This window comes from Phyllobates terribilis, unplaced genomic scaffold (genome assembly GCF_046119375.1).
Source record: "Phyllobates terribilis strain yellow unplaced genomic scaffold, ASM4611937v1 Scaffold_9__5_contigs__length_417890890, whole genome shotgun sequence".
In the NCBI taxonomy this organism is placed as follows: domain Eukaryota; kingdom Metazoa; phylum Chordata; class Amphibia; order Anura; family Dendrobatidae; genus Phyllobates; species Phyllobates terribilis.
Genome location: NW_027362769.1, coordinates 164,782,408 through 164,801,788, shown reverse-complemented (window position 1 = coordinate 164,801,788; position 19,381 = coordinate 164,782,408). Strand labels below are relative to the sequence as shown.

The following is a 19,381-nucleotide window of genomic DNA, read 5'->3' as shown; positions in this document are numbered from 1 at the left end:
TCTCCGATCACGGCTCAGAGATCAGCAGTTCAGTCCACCAGACGATGGCGCTGTTAGCGAACGGCATCACCCGATGAGTAGTGTTGAGCGATACCTTCCGATATCAGGAAATATCGTATCGGATTGGATCGGACCGATACTCAAAAAGTATCGGATATCGCCGATTCCGATACCGGAAACCAATGCAAGTCAATGGGACACAAATATCGGAATGAAAATAAACCCTTTCTTTCCTTGTAGGTTAATTCTACATAAAGTAAAACAACTAAGAATAATGTAGAATGTATTATGCGAAAAGCCGGCAATTCATCAGCGCATACACCGGTACCCGACAATTTACAACAGAAAGAATAGAGCTTCACACATAGATTAGATAGATAGAAACATGTCAGTCACATATATATGAAGTACAGTGATAGTGTTGATTACTGTACTTGTCATTTAGTGTTAAAATAAAGGATTTATTTAAAAAAAAATTGGCGTGGGGTTCCCCGTAATTTTAGTCTCTAGCGGAGGTTAAGCAGACGACTGGGGCAGATGTTTGAAGCCTGGGAAGGGGTAATACCCACAGAGCTTCCCAGGCTACTAATATCAGCCCCCAGCTGAATACCTAGCCTTTACTGGCTATTAAAATGGGGGACCCCCCCCCCTCAAAAAAATGACGTGGGGTCCCCCCTAATTTAATAGCTAGCAAAGGCTAGGCAGACAGCTGGGGGCTGATATTAATAGCCCAGGAAGGGAGCCATGAATATTGGCCCCCTCCCAGGCTAGAAACACCAGCCGTCAGCCGCCCCTGAAATGGCGCATCCATAGGATGCGCCAATTCTGGCACTTAGCCTCGCTCTTCCCACTGCCCTGTAGCGGTGGCAGTGGGGTAATAGGGCTGGGGTTGATGTTAGCTTATAATGCCAGCTGACATCAAGCCCAGGTTAGTAATGGAGAGGCGTCTATAAGACACCCCCATTACTAACCCCATAGTGAAAGTTAAAAAAAAAACACAAACACCCAGAATAAAGTCCTTTAATTGAAATAAAGACACAATTCTTTATTGTTCTAAATTAAACTCTACTTACCGTCACGCCCATTCCAGCTGAAGCCAACGATCTCCTGCAATAAAAGAAAAATAATAAACCAACCTCATCCTTACCTTTCCATGGTTCCCAGGACGGCTTCAGCTCTGCTACATCGAGATGACAGGCTGGACCTGCAGAACGCTGCCATCCAGCCTGTCATCCCGCAGACACTGAGAAGCGCAGGCATGCTTGCGCTCCTCAGTGTCTGGCTGTGACGGCATCCAGATGAGCCGACAATGAACTCGGCTCACCTCATGCACGTCACTGACAGCGTGGGAGAATTCTCCTGCACTCAGCGCTTCAGCGTGAGAATTTTCCCACGCTGTCAGTGACGTGCATGAGGTGAGGTCATGTCCAATGAACTCAGCTCACCTCATGTACATCACTGACAGCGTGGGAGAATTCTCACGCTGAAGCGCTGAGTGCAGGAGAATTTTCCCACGCTGTCAGTGACGTGCATGAGGTGAGCCGAGTTCATTGGACATGACCTCGGCTCATCTTTATGCCGTCACAGAGAGACACTGAGGAGCGCAAGCATGCCTGCGCTTCTCAGTGTCTGCGGGATGACAGGCTGGATGGCAGCTTTCTGCTGCGGTCCAGCCTGTCATCTCAATGTAGCAGAGCTGAAGCTGTCGTGGGAACCATGGGAAGGTAAGGATGAGGTTGCTTTATTATTTTTCTTTTATTGCAGGAGATCGTTGGCTTCAGCTGGAATGGGCGTGATGGTAAGTATAGTTTAATTTAGAACAATAAAGAATTGTGTCTTTATTTCAATTAAAAGACTTTTTTCTGGGTGTTGTGTTTTTTTTAAATACTTTACTAGAAATTCATGGCGGTCATGTCTAATATTGACGTGACCCCATGAATTTCGGGCTTAGGGCCAGCTGATAATGCCAAGCTGGCCTTAACCCCTTTATTACCCAGTGAGCCACCGCACCAGGGCCCTGGATGAGTTGGGTACAGCGCCAGAAGATGGCGCTTCTATGAACGCGCCATTTTCCGGGGTGGCTGCGGACTGCAATTTGCAGCGGATGGGGCCCAGAAAGCTTGGGCCTCCCTGCGCTGCAGATTCCAGCCCCCAGCTGCCTAGTTATACCTGGCTGGACACAAAAATAGGGCGAAGCTCCACGTATTTTTTTTTTAAATTATTTCATGAAATTCATGAAATAATAAAGAAAAAAAGGCCTTCCCTATATTGTTGTGTCCGGCCAGGTACAAATAGGCAGCTGGTGGTTGGGGGCAGCCCGTTCCTGCCTGCTGTACCTGGCTGGACACAAATATAGGGCGAAGCCCCACATCAATTTTTTTTTAATTATTTCATGAATTTCCTGAAATAATTTAAAAAAAAATACATGGGGCTTCTCCCTATTTTTGTGTCCAGCCAGGTACAGCAGGCAGGAACGGGCTGCCCCCAACCACCAGCTGCCTATTTGTACCTGGCCGGACACAACAATATAGGGAAGGCCTTTTTTTCTTTATTATTTCATGAATTTCATGAAATAATTTAAAAAAAAAATACGTGGAGCTTCGCCCTATTTTTGTGTCCAGCCAGGTACAACTAGGCAGCTGGGGGCTGGAATCTGCAGCGCAGGGAGGCCCAAGCTTTCTGGGCCCCATCCGCTGCAAATTGCAGTCCGCAGCCACCCCGGAAAATGGCGCGTTCATAGAAGCTGGATGCTGTACCTGGCTGCCATACAAAAATATGGCAAAGCCCACGTCAAAATTTTTGGGAAAAATTAATTAAAAAATAAATAAATAATTTAGGGACTGCATCTTTATTAACTCCTCAAGTGTCATTTAGTGTTAAAATAAAGGATTTATTTAAAAAAAAAAATTGGCGTGGGATCCCCCATAATTTTAGTCTCTAGCGGAGGTTAAGCAGACGGCTGGGGCAGATGTTTGAAGCCTGGGAAGGGGGTAATACCCACGGAGCTTCCCAGACTACTAATATCAGCCCCCAGCTGAATACCTAGCCTTTACTAGCTATTAAAATGGGGGACCCCCCCCAAAAAAATGACGTGGGGTTCCCCCTATTTTAATAGCTAGCAAAGGCTAGGCAGACAGCTGGGGGCTGATATTAATAGCCCAGGAAGGGTGGCATAAATATTGGCCTCCTCCCAGGCTAGAAACACCAGCCGTCAGCCGCCCCAGAAATGGCGCATCCATAGGATGCGCCAAATCTGGCACTTAGCCTCGCTCTTCCCACTGCCCTGTAGCGGTGGCAGTGGGGTAATAGGGCTGGGGTTCATGTCAGCTGCCATGAAGCCCAGGTTAGTAATGATGGCCGTCTATAAGACACCCCCATTACTAACCTACAAAGTGTTAAAAAGAAAAAACACACTACACCCAGAAAAAAATAATTTATTTGAAATAAAACACACTATTTTATTTAATTCTTAGTTTACTAAAAAAAAATAGTTACCTGTCCACGTTCCTGCGCTGATCTCCCATGCACAGATGTCACATCTGGAGATGGTGACAGCTGTGCATGGCTGCTGTAAGCTCACACTGCCGGGAACACGTCCGCTCCCGGCAGCGGGAGCCACTGACTGAGGTCACCGGAGTGCATTCAGGCAGCGCAGCTCCGGAGACCTCCTTTACGGCACTGCTGTACCGTGGGAATTTCTCACGATACAGCAGGGCCGTAAAGGAGCTAACCGGAGCAGCGCTGCCTGAACTCCGGTGAACCCGCTTATGCAATGACGGGGCTGCTTTACGGCCCCGTCATTCTAGCGGCGGCAGCGGTTCAGAGCGGTCACATTCTATGTGGCTGCTCTAAACTTGAGATCATCGTGGGACACTCGTGGACTACTACGGAGGGGTAAGGATAAGGTTGTGGTTTATTATTTTATATTTTATTACAGGAGATCGATGGCTTCGGGGAATTAGGTGTCTAGGTGAGTATAGGTGTATTTTTTTATTTTTTACTTTATTTTAGGTGGCGATCGGCGGGGACAGGTAATGTATAAACTAATTTATTGTAGGCAACCACTGGCCACCAATGACATGTATTTAACATTTATTGGGGACACAATAGGGCAATTTAAATAGGATCAGGCTGATGGGAACTACTGCTCCCATCGAGCTGATCCTGCTGGCACGAGTGGACGGGGGACAGACATAGGCCGATGGGAGTAGTAGTGTCACATCGGCCTATGTCTGCCTGCACGCACACACACCCGCAGACATCACACAGACACCGCACACACTCGCAGACACCCGCACAGACACCCGCACACACCCGCAGACATCGCACAGACACCGCACACACCCGCAGACATCACACAGACACCGCACACACTCGCAGACACCCGCACAGACACCCGCACACACCCGCAGACATCGCACAGACACCGCACACACCCGCAGACATCACACAGACACCGCACACACTCGCAGACACACGCACAGACACCGCACACACCCGCAGACATCGCACAGACACCGCGCACACCCGCAGACATCGCACAGACACCGCACAGACACCCGCACACACCAATCATGACCGGTCTGATGGTCTGGGAGGTGAGGCTGACCTGTGCGGCTGTGGGAAAGTTCATGTGAGTTCATGCAGTCAAGCATGAACTCACATGAACCCTCTGAGGGCACCGCGGCTACTTCAAATGAACAGCTGATCGGCATCACCTGATACCTCAGCTGTTCATTTGAAATAACCGGCGGGAAAGCGCAGCACAGAACGGGAAAGCCGGCGGTGAAGTCTTTTCACTGCTGGCTTCCCCGCCCGGGTCCTTCGCTCCCCGCTCCTTGGTGCTGCGCTCCCCGCCCGGTCCTAACTTACAATCGGGATGGGAGGTGGCGAGGGGAGCGGAGGATCGGGGTGGGAGGCTGCGGGGAAGCAGTATGGGGCTGTGTGATTGTTTAAAAGCCGGCGGCTTTTTACCGCCCGCCGGCTTTTAAACAATCAGGAGAATTCTCCCACGCTGGGATGGCATTCTGATGACAGGCTGGATCTCAGCTGAGCGCTGCCATCCAGCTTGTCATCCTTCAGAGACACTGCAGAGCGCAGGCATTATGGGAACTTCCGATTCCGGTATTCGATATTGTAAAAGTATCGGAATTAAGTATCAGAATTCCGATACCGCGAATATCGGCCGATACCCGATATTCGCGGTATCGGAATGCTCAACACTACCGATGAGTGATGGAGAATTGACGTCTGGGTCATTAGGTCTTAGTTGTGATTTTGAGGATCGCTGGCGGCTCTTTCCTTCCCAGAACACAACGTATAAGATGTAACTTTGGAAAGACAAGTGAGAAGTTTGTTTCTGAGAGCTCGGGCGCGATGACATTGAGATGCAGCTCGTAAATCTGAGTTATCTGGGCGCCACACGCTCCTCGGATAACGACATGTGATATAAAGTGGTCCTGACAGAGTCATCACAGGAACTGGGAAATGGGACAGTAACCGGCAGCACCTCCCGTCACAGGACTGAATATATGACCGGGGTCTGATGTACGGCTCTCTGCGCAACAGATGTGGAAGAGAATGGCTTCTATACTCACAATCAGGTGCTTAAAGGGGTATTCCCATCTCAAAGATCCTATCCCACTATGTAGTAGGTTTAATAATGACAATTACCTCCATTTAGAAATGTAGTATAGTTCTTCTGATTCGCTATGTCGCTTGCCCCATGTGCAGGGCATTGCAGTAGCTTAGGTATCCAAGGTTACCACCACTCATATAGTGAGAGTTAATTGTTAATGGTCATAACCATGAATATCTAAGTTACTGCAATGCCCTGCACATGAGGTAAGCAACATAGCTAATCAGAAGAACTATACTACATTTCTAATTGGAGGTATTTGTTATAATTATTACACTTACTACATATTGGGATAGGATCTTAGAGATGAGAATACCCCTTTTAAAAAAAGCTTCTTCGCCTTTTTGGGGAGATTCTTTTTGTTTTTACTGAAATGCATGTACTTTTGGCCAAAAATCATTTTTTGTAATTGGGTTTCATTAAATTTTTTTGCACGACTTGCCTTCTATATAGCTGCTGTGCGGCGCTGTTTACTGTTGGCTGCAGAATGGGTTAACTGAGCATAGGTCAGTGAGCTCATTCTGAGAGTTTCTAACTCTTATCTATCTTTTCTGAGCTCTTCTCAGCTGATTTATAACCACAGATCACCTCAAAACTGAAAAGTGCAGAGAAACAAAGAGCCTGAAATAGCCAAACAGTGCAAATATTTTTAATAAAACCAAATAGCAAAAATTATTTTTGGGCCCCGAATAACAGACATTTAAGGAACAAAAATGCCCTCAAATGAGGTTGCACATAAGACAACACACCAGAAAGGGACTATTAAAGGGGCTGCACATAATTGGAAACACATGGCTCTTTTCTTCTATAAAGAGCGCCACATCTGTCCACAGGTTATATGCGGTACTGCAGCTCGGCGACACAACCCGTGGGCAGGAGAGGAGCTGTTTCTTGAATTCAGCTGCAGGCCAGGAAGCTCAGACCTAGGCTGCTGTTTGCTTCAGCGCAACCTCTGTTCTCTGGCTGCAGAAACCTGCGCAGACCAGCTGTGATAAGGGGAGGATGCAGCTGTCCGTACATTTACACAGCAGCGCCCTCTATAGGATGGAGGGTAGTAGTACCTGACAGCCGTTCATTTTTTTTTGCAGGACCTTCCACCAATTGGACATCGATATCGATGCATAATATAGGAACCCCGCGATTATTCCCCTACCCCACCATCCCCCCACAAACCAAGAAAAGTCACATGACCTGGATTGTATTCAAGTACTTTACTAATTGCCTCGTTAGGAGTCACTTGCTTTTGCAGCGTTCGGCACTTTATGGCACTGTGCTATTATTGGTATAAAAGGCGTTGATTAGGACGTTATCGTACAGGTTTTCAGGTTTCCGGGCCGGGAGGCGATTAGTGATCCCAGGATTAGTGCTGCCCGTTATCTACAGGACATGAACCCATCCCGGACCAGGAGGAGATCTATCAGGACTGGCGGCAGCCCGGCGGTACGACTTCCAGAGTGCACAGAAAGGTGGCGGCTAGCAGGTGATTCCAGCTCCGGGGGCGTCTTATGGGGTCAGCCTCTTGGGGTCACGGGGGAACATGGAGGTCTGGCGGACATTGTGCAGTCCGAGGTACAGCATGGTGACCCGCTCCAGACCTGCGGCAGAGGAAACAGGGAGTCATGGGGGGGAGACCGTCTCTGGGACAGAGGAGCCATAAATGACCAGTCCTTACCGATGCCACCGCCGGCGTGAGGTGGAGCTCCGAACCGGAAGGAGTCGATGTACGCCTTGATTTTCTCCAAGTCTTAAAAAGAAAAAGAAAAAATTATCCCATGACTTTTTCTATGATTTTAAAAGGTCGTGAATATTTTTTGCAGCCATTTAGGATTTGCTCCAGTGTGACAGTAAAGCAACTAAGCAAACAGTCTCCCGTTTTGTGTACACAGCTCCTATGCAGATACTCAGGCTTGTGATTATTGCTGGCTGATTTCCCAGAAGTCTGCAGATCATATATACTTCTATCTACGGTGATGTAATAATGGTCCCAGCTTGTGTAATCCGGGACTTCTTACCGATCCCGTGGTGCTGCGCTCTATCAGTCAGCAGCTGAGCGTCGTGCACTCTCTGAGCCCCGGACAGGATCTCTTCCCCCCTCATGAACATGTCATACGAGTTGGAATATTTCTGGGCAAAAGAAAAAGCGAGAAGCAAATATAACCAGTAGCATCATTCACACAAACTGGGGCACACTGACACAGGGGTCCTAGGACTGAGGCACACCAACAATGGGAGGTCCTAGGACTGAGGCACACTGACACCGGGGAGTCCTAGGACTGAGGCACACCAACAATGGGAGGTCCTAGGACTGAGGCACACCAACAATGGGAGGTCCTAGGACTGAGGCACACCAACAATGGGAGGTCCTAGGACTGAGGCACACCAACAATGGGAGGTCCTAGGACTGAGGCACACCGACACCGGGGAGTCCTAGGACTGAGGCACACCAACAATGGGAGGTCCTAGGACTGAGGCACACCAACAATGGGAGGTCCTAGGACTGAGGCACACCAACAATGGGAGGTCCTAGGACTGAGGCACACCAACAATGGGAGGTCCTAGGACTGAGGCACACCGACAATGGGAGGTCCTAGGACTGAGGCACACCGACAATGGGAGGTCCTAGGACTGAGGCACACCGACACCGGGGAGTCCGAGGACTGAGGCACACCGACAGATAATAACATTCCTATTATCGGCATGATACGCACCGGCTCCTGGGGGTCGGGCATTGTGTAGAAGGGTCTCACAGCCAACGGATATTTATCAAGGATGTAGAAATCAGTGTCGTACTGAGAGATAAACAGAACAGAACATCTGATATCAGCATCTAGCTGTTCACAGTAGGTTAGATTGTAAGCCTATGGGTCCAGCTGGAATCACAGGATTATTTTTCTCTTTCTGGTACAGAAAGAAAACAGTAACTAAGCGCATAATGATGATGAGAAATGTGAACTCACCTTCTCTTTCACTAACCGTCCCAGAAGTTTCTCATTGGGAGTGCTGGGGAAAAACAGAATAAGTCCATGACGCCAACATCAGGCAGTGAGGTCCCCGAAAAGACCCCAATATATCTTTATAGTGATGGAGGCTCCAAAATCCAACATAGACTTATAGCGTACCTTATGTCTCAGCATAACCTGTTGTGTGTGTACATGAGGAATAGCGCTACTTCTGGCCATTATAGGACTTGTGTCCTGCATTTTTCCTAATGTTCAGCTGGTGGAGGCTGACTGCTATGATGTCTCCCATACGCAGCACACACAGACATGAGGGATTCCTGCTCTCCTGTCTCTATGTAGAACATGTTTAGAAGGAGCAGCAGCAGCATGGAGGACATTATACAGCAGTACTGAGCAGTGTATCTGTGAATCCAGCTTTGGGGTGAAATAAACACTTACTAGAAAGCAGCAGAATGGAAAGTATTATACTGAAGTACTGAGCAGTGTAGCTATGAATCCAGCTTCGGGGGGTGGTGAGAAACATTTACTAGAAAGCAGCAGAATGGAAAGTATTTTATTGAAGTACTGAGCAGTGTAGCTGTGAATCCATCAATGATTGATCACACCTCGTTAGTTTGCAGTCTGTTGCAGACGAGCAAATTCCAATACGTCTGAACCTACACTACACATAGACTTCCCCGCAGCAGCAGCAGAAATATATCTTTTGCAAATATCAAGGTAAAATACCTGAGATCTTCTTCATCTCCCATTTCTACTCCAGCCTCGTGCAACATTGCGACACCCTCACGGTACTCCAGGCGTAATGTGGGCTCCAAAAACTTAAAAGGCTCGGAAGGGTATTGTTTGCCCACAGTCTGGATTTCAGTCTGAAATCTATAAAAAAAAAAAAAAAAAAAAAAAGAATTAAAAATAAAATCAATACAAGTAAATCGAGTTATAAAGAAGTCAGACGACCCTGAATAAAAACGACTATAAAATTGTGTGACTGCAATAACTGGAATCGCCACAAGAGGGAGCAGTTGTCAAGCAGAACGAACTTTATGGACATTTATTATCTAATTTATCCTCATTGCTGTGACTGTGAATGTCGCTAGAAAAACAGCGTGGGGCTGCAAGACCGAGCAAACCTCCAACCTGCCATATAAGTCATAAAAAGTCACATTACCTTTCCTGCAATCCCTTAAATATCTGAACCAAGGTGTCCGCAATCTCATCCACAACTTCATGATAGTGGTAGCTGAACGCCATCTCAATATCCAGGCCTACGAACTCCGTCAGGTGCCGGTGAGTGTTGGAATCCTCTGCACGGAAAACTGTCAGAAACGAGACAAAGTCACTAAAAGGCGATAACTAAGAACTAATGAAACAGCAATCAAAACATTAAGGGCTAGTAAGACTATGACGCTCAGCTTTCACAAGAAATGTCATTATTACATCTTATTCTAAAAATTAATATATATCTATATATAGATAGATAGATAGAGAGAGAGAATAGACATCAGAATAATAAAAAAAAATAAATAAAAAAAAAAGTTGCAGTTACACGGGAGATCCACTGGAGGGCTCTAAAGTCCACCACAGACCATATATTGCACCAGCATCTATTCCTGCGCATTTCGATGTATGGCGGCCATTATGGTTGTGACCCTCCATGGGTTTAGCATGGGATCTGGCTCCAGCTTAACACTTAACGAAAAGTTTTACAACTTTCTAATACAGTGTTTAATTCTTCCCATTTTCAAGATTTCTGCTCGCTGTCAGGAAATAAAACCATTCTGGCTTATACCCAATGGACGAAAAAGCATCCGAACCTAATAACTCTCACAGCTGAGGGTTTGTTACAATTGAAGACAATCCTCCTTGAGCTAATCAATAGCGCAGCTTTCTCTTGTGCTGATTACTATTGCTTGTAAAATGTGTCAGCGAGAAGTGCGGAGATTATATACAAATGCAGCAAACGCTCAGCTGTGACAACTAAGAAGCATATGCAGGGTTTCAGATTCAGAGATTTTAAAGTGGTAAGAACGGAAGAATGGAAACAAAAAGGACATTATTAAAAAGGTTCAGAAATTTTACAAAAAAAAAACAAAAACGCCCTTAAGAAAGTCATGGGAGCTGGGACGACTGCCGCATGACAGTGAGTGACAGTAGCTGACAATCTCATTGTAGTTGGCTGCAACTTGATTGCCCTGTAATGACCTGTAGCTGTCACTAAAGCTTATGGAAAATGGATGTATTATTAAGCTTAATAGGAGCTGTATAAATGTATATGCAGTGAGCTCCCTCTAGTGGTGCCTGTATAAATGTATATGCAGTGAGCTCCCTCTAGTGGTGCCTGTATAAATGTATATGCAGTGAGCTCCCTCTAGGGGTGGCTGTATAAATGTATATGCAGTGAGCTCCCTCTAGTGGTGTCTGTATAAATGTATATGCACTGAGCTCCCTCTAGTGGTGTCAGTATAAATGTATATGCAGTGAGCTCCCTCTAGTGGTGCCTGTATAAATGTATATGCAGTGAGCTCCCTCTAGTGGTGCCTGTATAAATGTATATGCAGTGAGCTCCCTCTAGTGGTGCCTGTATAAATGTATATGCAGTGAGCTCCCTCTAGTGGTGCCTGTATAAATGTATATGCAGTGAGCTCCCTCTAGTGGTGCCTGTATAAATGTATATGTAGTGAGCTCCCTCTAGTGGTGCCTGTATAAATGTATATGCAGTGAGCTCCCTCTAGGGGTGGCTGTATAAATCTCTATGCAGTGAGTTCCCCCTAGTGGTGCCTGTATAAATCTGTATGTAGTGAGCTCCCTCTAGTGGTGGCTGTATAAATCTGTATGTAGTGAGCTCCCTCTAGTGGTGGCTGTATAAATCTGTATGTAGTGAGCTCCCTCTAGTGGTCACTGTATAAATCTGTATGTAGTGAGCTCCCTCTAGTGGTCACTGTATAAATCTGTATGTAGTGAGCTCCCTCTAGTGGTGACTGTATAAATCTGTATGTAGTGAGCTCCCTCTAGTGGTGGCTGTATAAATCTGTATGTAGTGAGCTCCCTCTAGTGGTGGCTGTATAAATCTGTATGCAGTGAGCTCCCTCTAGTGATGGCTGTATAAATCTGTATGTAGTGAGCTCCCTCTAGTGGTCACTGTATAAATCTGTATGTAGTGAGCTCCCTCTAGTGGTGGCTGTATAAATCTGTATGTAGTGAGCTCCCTCTAGTGGTGCCTGTATAAATCTGTATGTAGTGAGCTCCCTCTAGTGGTGGCTGTATAAATCTGTATGTAGTGAGCTCCCTCTAGTGGTGGCTGTATAAATCTGTATGTAGTGAGCTCCCTCTAGTGGTCACTGTATAAATCTGTATGTAGTGAGCTCCCTCTAGTGGTGACGGTATAAATCTGTATGTAGTGAGCTCCCTCTAGTGGTGGCTGTATAAATCTGTATGTAGTGAGCTCCCTCTAGTGGTCACTGTATAAATCTGTATGTAGTGAGCTCCCTCTAGTGGTGGCTGTATAAATCTGTATGTAGTGAGCTCCCTCTAGTGGTGGCTGTATAAATCTGTATGCAGTGAGCTCCCTCTAGTGATGGCTGTATAAATCTGTATGTAGTGAGCTCCCTCTAGTGGTCACTGTATAAATCTGTATGTAGTGAGCTCCCTCTAGTGGTCACTGTATAACTCTGTATGTAGTGAGCTCCCTCTAGTGGTGGCTGTATAAATCTGTATGTAGTGAGCTCCCTCTAGTGGTGGCTGTATAAATCTCTATGCAGTGAGTTCCCCCTAGTGGTGCCTGCATAAATCTGTATGTAGTGAGCTCCCTCTAGTGGTGGCTGTATAACTCTGTATGTAGTGAGCTCCCTCTAGTGGTGGCTGTATAAATCTGTATGTAGTGAGCTCCCTCTAGTGGTGGCTGTATAAATCTCTATGCAGTGAGTTCCCCCTAGTGGTGCCTGTATAAATCTGTATGTAGTGAGCTCCCCCTAGTGGTGGCTGTATAAATCTGTATGTAGTGAGCTCCCCCTAGTGGTGCCTGTATAAATCTGTATGTAGTGAGCTCCCTCTAGTGGTGGCTGTATAAATCTGTATGTAGTGAGCTCCCTCTAGTGGTGGCTGTATAAATCTCTATGCAGTGAGTTCCCCCTAGTGGTGCCTGTATAAATCTGTATGTAGTGAGCCCCCCTAGTGGTGCCTGTATAACTCTGTATGTAGTGAGCTCCCTCTAGTGGTGGCTGTATAAATCTGTATGTAGTGAGCTCCCTCTAGTGGTCACTGTATAAATCTGTATGTAGTGAGCTCCCTCTAGTGGTCACTGTATAAATCTGTATGTAGTGAGCTCCCCCTAGTGGTGGCTGTATAAATCTGTATGTAGTGAGCTCCCTCTAGTGGTGGCTGTATAAATCTGTATGCAGTGAGCTCCCTCTAGTGATGGCTGTATAAATCTGTATGTAGTGAGCTCCCTCTAGTGGTGGCTGTATAAATCTGTATGCAGTGAGCTCCCTCTAGTGATGGCTGTATAAATCTGTATGTAGTGAGCTCCCCCTAGTGGTGGCTGTATAAATCTGTATGTAGTGAGCTCCCTCTAGTGGTGGCTGTATAAATCTGTATGTAGTGAGCTCCCCCTAGTGGTGGCTGTATAAATCTGTATGTAGTGAGCTCCTCCTAGTAGTGACTGTATAAATCTGTATGTAGTGAGCTCCCCCTAGTGGTGGCTGTATAAATCTGTATGTAGTGAGCTCCCTCTAGTGGTGGCTGCAGCAGACATTCATCATTAGCTCAGCAGCTGTTAATGGCAGCAGTGGATTGGGAGCTCTAACAGAAGATCAAAGCTACGACCTCTACAAACACGTGAGATTTATATATATGATCACATGACATTCTCAGGTAATACAAACATCACATTGTCCACATCAATCCTTTATCACTCACATGTTCAGGTACATGGAGCGAATCACTTCCACAAAGCAAAATAAAAAAAAATTGGCACAATAAAAAGGAGGTCGCCCCTCCCCCGCTAATGCAGAGTTTTATCACTTACTTTGATAATTAAATTACTTTGCGCCCAGAATGAGCTCAGACTCTTAATGCCAATTATTCCCCTCCGGGCAAAAGAGAATCGGTGTGTGATAATTACAGAGGCATCAGATCTGTTATAAGCGCTAGTAATTATACACAGCGCAGCGCTCAGCTTCATACATCGTATAGAGAAATGTCACAGCCCAAAAATAATGAGGAAAAAAGCTTTATATATGTCCAAAATCACCAGAAGTCACTGCTGCCACATAACACGGACAAAGAGGAAAGATATGGAGTTATAGTCACGTATATCCTCCTAGATAATTCCTTTATATAGGAGCAGTATTATAGTAGTTATATTCTTGTACATAGGGGGCAGTATTATAGTATATTCTTGTACATAGGAGCAGTATTATAGTAGTTATATTGCTGTACATAGGAGCAGTATTATAGTAGTTATATTCTTGTACATAGGGGCAGTATTATAGTAGTTATATTCTTGTACATAGGGGGCAGTATTATAGTAGTTATATTCTTGTACAGAGGGGCAGTATTATAGTAGATATATTCTTGTACATAGGAGCAGTATTATAGTAGTTATATTCTTGTACATAGGGGCAGTATTATAGTAGTGATATTCTTGTACATAGGAGCAGTATTATAGTAGTTATATTCTTGTACATAGGGGGCAGTATTATAGTAGTTATATTCTTGTACATAGGGGGCAGTATTATAGTAGTTATATTCTTGTACATAGGAGCAGTATTATAGTAGTTATATTCTTGTACATAGGAGCAGTATTATAGTAGTTATATTCTTGTACATAGGAGCAGTATTATAGTAGTTATATTCTTGTACATAGGGGCAGTATTATAGTAGTGATATTCTTGTACATAGGAGCAGTATTATAGTAGTTATATTCTTGTACAGAGGGGCAGTATTATAGTAGATATATTCTTGTACATAGGAGCAGTATTATAGTAGTTATATTCTTGTACATAGGGGCAGTATTATAGTAGTGATATTCTTGTACATAGGAGCAGTATTATAGTAGTTATATTCTTGTACATAGGGGGCAGTATTATAGTAGTTATATTCTTGTACATAGGAGCAGTGTTATAGTAGTTATATTCTTGTACATAGGAGCAGTATTATAGTAGTGATATTCTTGTACATAGGAGCAGTATTATAGTAGTTATATTCTTGTACATAGGGGGCAGTATTATAGTAGTTATATTCTTGTACATAGGGAGCAGTATTATAGTAGTTATATTCTTGTACATAGGAGCAGTATTATAGTAGTTATATTCTTGTACATAGGAGCAGTATTATAGTAGTTATATTCTTGTACATAGGAGCAGTATTATAGTAGTTATATTCTTGTACATAGGGGCAGTATTATAGTAGTGATATTCTTGTACATAGGAGCAGTATTATAGTAGTTATATTCTTGTACATAGGGGGCAGTATTATAGTAGTTATATTCTTGTACATAGGGGGCAGTATTATAGTAGTTATATTCTTGTACATAGGGGCAGTATTATAGTAGTTATATTCTTGTACATAGGGGCAGTATTATAGTAGTTATATTCTTGTATATAGGAGCAGTATTATAGTAGTTATATTCTTGTACATAGGGGCAGTATTATAGTAGTTATATTCTTGTACATAGGGGCAGTATTATAGTAGTTATATTCTTGTACATAGGGGGCAGTATTATAGTAGTTATATTCTTGTACAGAGGGGCAGTATTATAGTAGTTATATTCTTGTACATAGGAGCAGTATTATAGTAGTTATATTCTTGTACATAGGGGCAGTATTATAGTAGTGATATTCTTGTACATAGGAGCAGTATTATAGTAGTTATATTCTTGTACATAGGGGGCAGTATTATAGTAGTTATATTCTTGTACATAGGGGGCAGTATTATAGTAGTTATATTCTTGTACATAGGGGCAGTATTATAGTAGTTATATTCTTGTATATAGGAGCAGTATTATAGTAGTTATATTCTTGTACATAGGGGGCAGTATTATAGTAGTTATATTCTTGTACACAGGGGCAGTATTATAGTAGTTATATTCTTGTACATAGGAGCAGTATTATAGTAGTTATATTCTTGTATATAGGAGCAGTATTATAGTAGTTATATTCTTGTACATAGGGGGCAGTATTATAGTAGTTATATTCTTGTACATAGGGGCAGTATTATAGTAGTTATATTCTTGTACATAGGGGCAGTATTATAGTAGTTATATTCTTGTACATAGGAGCAGTATTATAGTAGTTATATTCTTGTATATAGGAGCAGTATTATAGTAGTTATATTCTTGTACATAGGGGGCAGTATTATAGTAGTTATATTCTTGTACATAGGGGCAGTATTATAGTAGTTATATTCTTGTACATAGGGGCAGTATTATAGTAGTTATATTCTTGTACATAGGGGGCAGTATTATAGTAGTTATATTCTTGTACATAGGGGGCAGTATTATAGTAGTTATATTCTTGTACATAGGGGGCAGTATTATAGTAGTTATATTCTTGTATATAGGGGTAGTATTATAGTAGTTATATTCCTGTACATAGGAGCAGTATTATAGTAGTTATATTCTTGTACATAGATGGCAGTATTATAGTAGTTATATTCTTGTACATAGGGGGGCAGTATTATAGTAGTTATATTCCTGTACATAGGGGCAGTATTATAGTAGTTATATTCTTGTACATAGGGAGCAGTATTATAGTAGTTATATTCTTGTACATAGGGGCAGTATTATAGTAGTTATATTCTTGTACATAGGGGCAGTATTATAGTAGTTATATTCCTGTACATAGGGGCAGTATTATAGTAGTTATATTCTTGTACATAGGGGCAGTATTATAGCAGTTATATTCTTGTACATAGGAGCAGTATTATAGTAGTTATATTCTTGTATATAGGAGCAGTATTATAGTAGTTATATTCTTGTACATAGGGGGCAGTATTATAGTAGTTATATTCTTGTACATAGGGGCAGTATTATAGTAGTTATATTCTTGTACATAGGGGCAGTATTATAGTAGTTATATTCTTGTACATAGGGGGCAGTATTATAGTAGTTATATTCTTGTACATAGGGGGCAGTATTATAGTAGTTATATTCTTGTATATAGGGGTAGTATTATAGTAGTTATATTCCTGTACATAGGAGCAGTATTATAGTACTTATATTCTTGTATATAGGGGTAGTATTATAGTAGCTATATTCTTGTACATAGGGGGGCAGTATTATAGAAGTTATATTCTTGTACATAGGGGCAGTATTATAGTAGTTATATTCTTGTACATAGGGGCAGTATTATAGTAGTTATATTCCTGTACATAGGGGCAGTATTATAGTAGTTATATTCTTGTATATAGGGGTAGTATTATAGTAGTTATATTCCTGTACATAGGAGCAGTATTATAGTAGTTATATTCTTGTACATAGATGGCAGTATTATAGTAGTTATATTCTTGTACATAGGGGGGCAGTATTATAGTAGTTATATTCTTGTACATAGGGGCAGTATTATAGTAGTTATATTCCTGTACATAGGGGCAGTATTATAGTAGTTATATTCTTGTACATAGGGAGCAGTATTATAGTAGTTATATTCTTGTACATAGGGGCAGTATTATAGTAGTTATATTCTTGTACATAGGGGCAGTATTATAGTAGTTATATTCCTGTACATAGGGGCAGTATTATAGTAGTTATATTCTTGTACATAGGGGCAGTATTATAGCAGTTATATTCTTGTACATAGGGGGCAGTATTATAGTAGTTATATTCCTGTACATAGGGGCAGTATTATAGTAGTTATATTCTTGTACATAGATGGCAGTATTATAGTAGTTATATTCTTGTACATAGGGGGCAGTATTATAGAAGTTATATTCTTGTACATAGGGGCAGTATTATAGTAGTTATATTCTTGTACATAGGGGCAGTATTATAGTAGTTATATTCTTGTACATAGGAGCAGTATTATAGTAGTTATATTCTTGTACATAGGAGCAGTATTATAGTAGTTATATTCTTGTACATAGGAGCAGTATTATAGAAGTTATATTCTTGTACATAGGAGCAGTATTATAGTAGTTATATTCTTGTACATAGGAGCAGTATTATAGAAGTTATATTCTTGTACATAGGGGGCAGTATTATAGTAGTTATATTCTTGTACTTAGGGGGCAGTATTATAGTAGTTATATTCCTGTACATAGGAGCAGTATTATAGAAGTTATATTCTTGTACATAGGAGCAGTATTATAGAAGTTATATTCTTGTACATAGGAGCAGTATTATAGTAGTTATATTCTTGTACATAGGAGCAGTATTATAGTAGTTATATTCTTGTACATAGGGAGCAGTATTATAGTAGTTATATTCTTGTCCATAGGGGCAGTATTATAGTAGTTATATTCTTGGACATAGGGGCAGTATTATAGTAGTTACATTCTTGTCCATAGGGAGCAGTATTATAGTAGTTATATTCTTGTCCATAGGGGCAGTATTATAGTAGTTATATTCTAGTACATAGGGGCAGTATTATAGTAGTTATATTCTAGTACATAGGGGCAGTATTATAGTAGTTATATTCTAGTACATAGGGGCAGTATTATAGTAGTTATATTCTTGTCCATAGGGAGCAGTATTATAGTAGTTATATTCTTGTCCATAGGGGCAGTATTATAGTAGTTATATTCTTGTCCATAGGGGCAGTATTATAGTAGTTATATTCTAGTACATAGGGGCAGTATTATAGTAGTTATATTCTTGTATATAGGAGCAGTATTATAGTAGTTATATTCTTGTACATAGGGGGCAGTATTATAGTAGCTATATTCTTGTACATAGGGGGCAGTATTATAGTAGTTATATTCCTGTACATAGGAGCAGTATTATATATTCTTGTCCATAGGGGCAGTATTATAGTAGTTATATTCTTGTCCATAGGGGCAGTATTATAGTAGTTATATTCTTGTCCATAGGGGCAGTATTATAGTAGTTATATTCTTGTCCATAGGGGCAGTATTATAGTAGTTATATTCTTGTCCATAGGAGCAGTATTATAGTAGTTATATTCTTGTCCATAGGGGCAGTATTATAGTAGTTATATTCTTGTCCATAGGGGCAGTATTATAGTAGTTATATTCTTGTACATAGGGGCAGTATTATAGTAGTTATATTCTTGTACATAGGGGCAGTATTATAGTAGTTATATTCTTGTACATAGGGGGCAGTATTATAGTAGTTATATTCTTGTACATAGGAGCAGTATTATAGTAGTTATATTCTTGTCCATAAGGGCAGTATTATAGTAGTTATATTCTTGTACATAGGGGCAGTATTATAGTAGTTATATTCTTGTACATAGGGGGCAGTATTATAGTAGTTATATTCTTGTCCATAGGGGCAGTATTATAGTAGTTATATTCTTGTACATAGGGGCAGTATTATAGTAGTTATATTCTTGTACATAGGGGGCAGTATTATAGTAGTTATATTCTTGTACATAGGAGCAGTATTATAGTAGTTATATTCTTGTACATAGGAGCAGTATTATAGTAGTTATATTCTTGTACATAGGAGCAGTATTATAGTAGTTATATTCTTGTTCATAGGAGCAGTATTATAGTAGTTATATTCTTGTACATAGGGGCGGTATTATAGCAGTTATATTCTTGTACATAGGGGCGGTATTATAGTAGTTATATTCTTGTACATAGGGGCGGTATTATAGTAGTTATATTC

General features: G+C 42.1%; 1 protein-coding gene across 2 annotated transcripts in view; it reads right to left on the bottom strand.

Annotated features, from left to right (window-relative positions):
• Window positions 1-6,834: 6,834 nt before the first annotated feature.
• The window catches only part of DARS1 (aspartyl-tRNA synthetase 1), an 84,779-nt gene continuing 72,232 nt past the window's right edge, over window positions 6,835-19,381 (bottom strand). For both annotated transcript variants that reach the window (XM_073647259.1, XM_073647257.1), the window contains exons 12-18: window positions 9,764-9,911; window positions 9,325-9,471; window positions 8,596-8,638; window positions 8,347-8,427; window positions 7,651-7,762; window positions 7,311-7,382; window positions 6,835-7,233 (exon numbers count right to left, since the gene is read on the bottom strand). In XM_073647259.1, coding sequence (XP_073503360.1) covers window positions 7,142-7,233; window positions 7,311-7,382; window positions 7,651-7,762; window positions 8,347-8,427; window positions 8,596-8,638; window positions 9,325-9,471; window positions 9,764-9,911 — 695 coding nt within the window. In that variant the 3' untranslated portion in view covers window positions 6,835-7,141. The remainder of the gene's footprint in view (window positions 7,234-7,310; window positions 7,383-7,650; window positions 7,763-8,346; window positions 8,428-8,595; window positions 8,639-9,324; window positions 9,472-9,763; window positions 9,912-19,381) is intronic.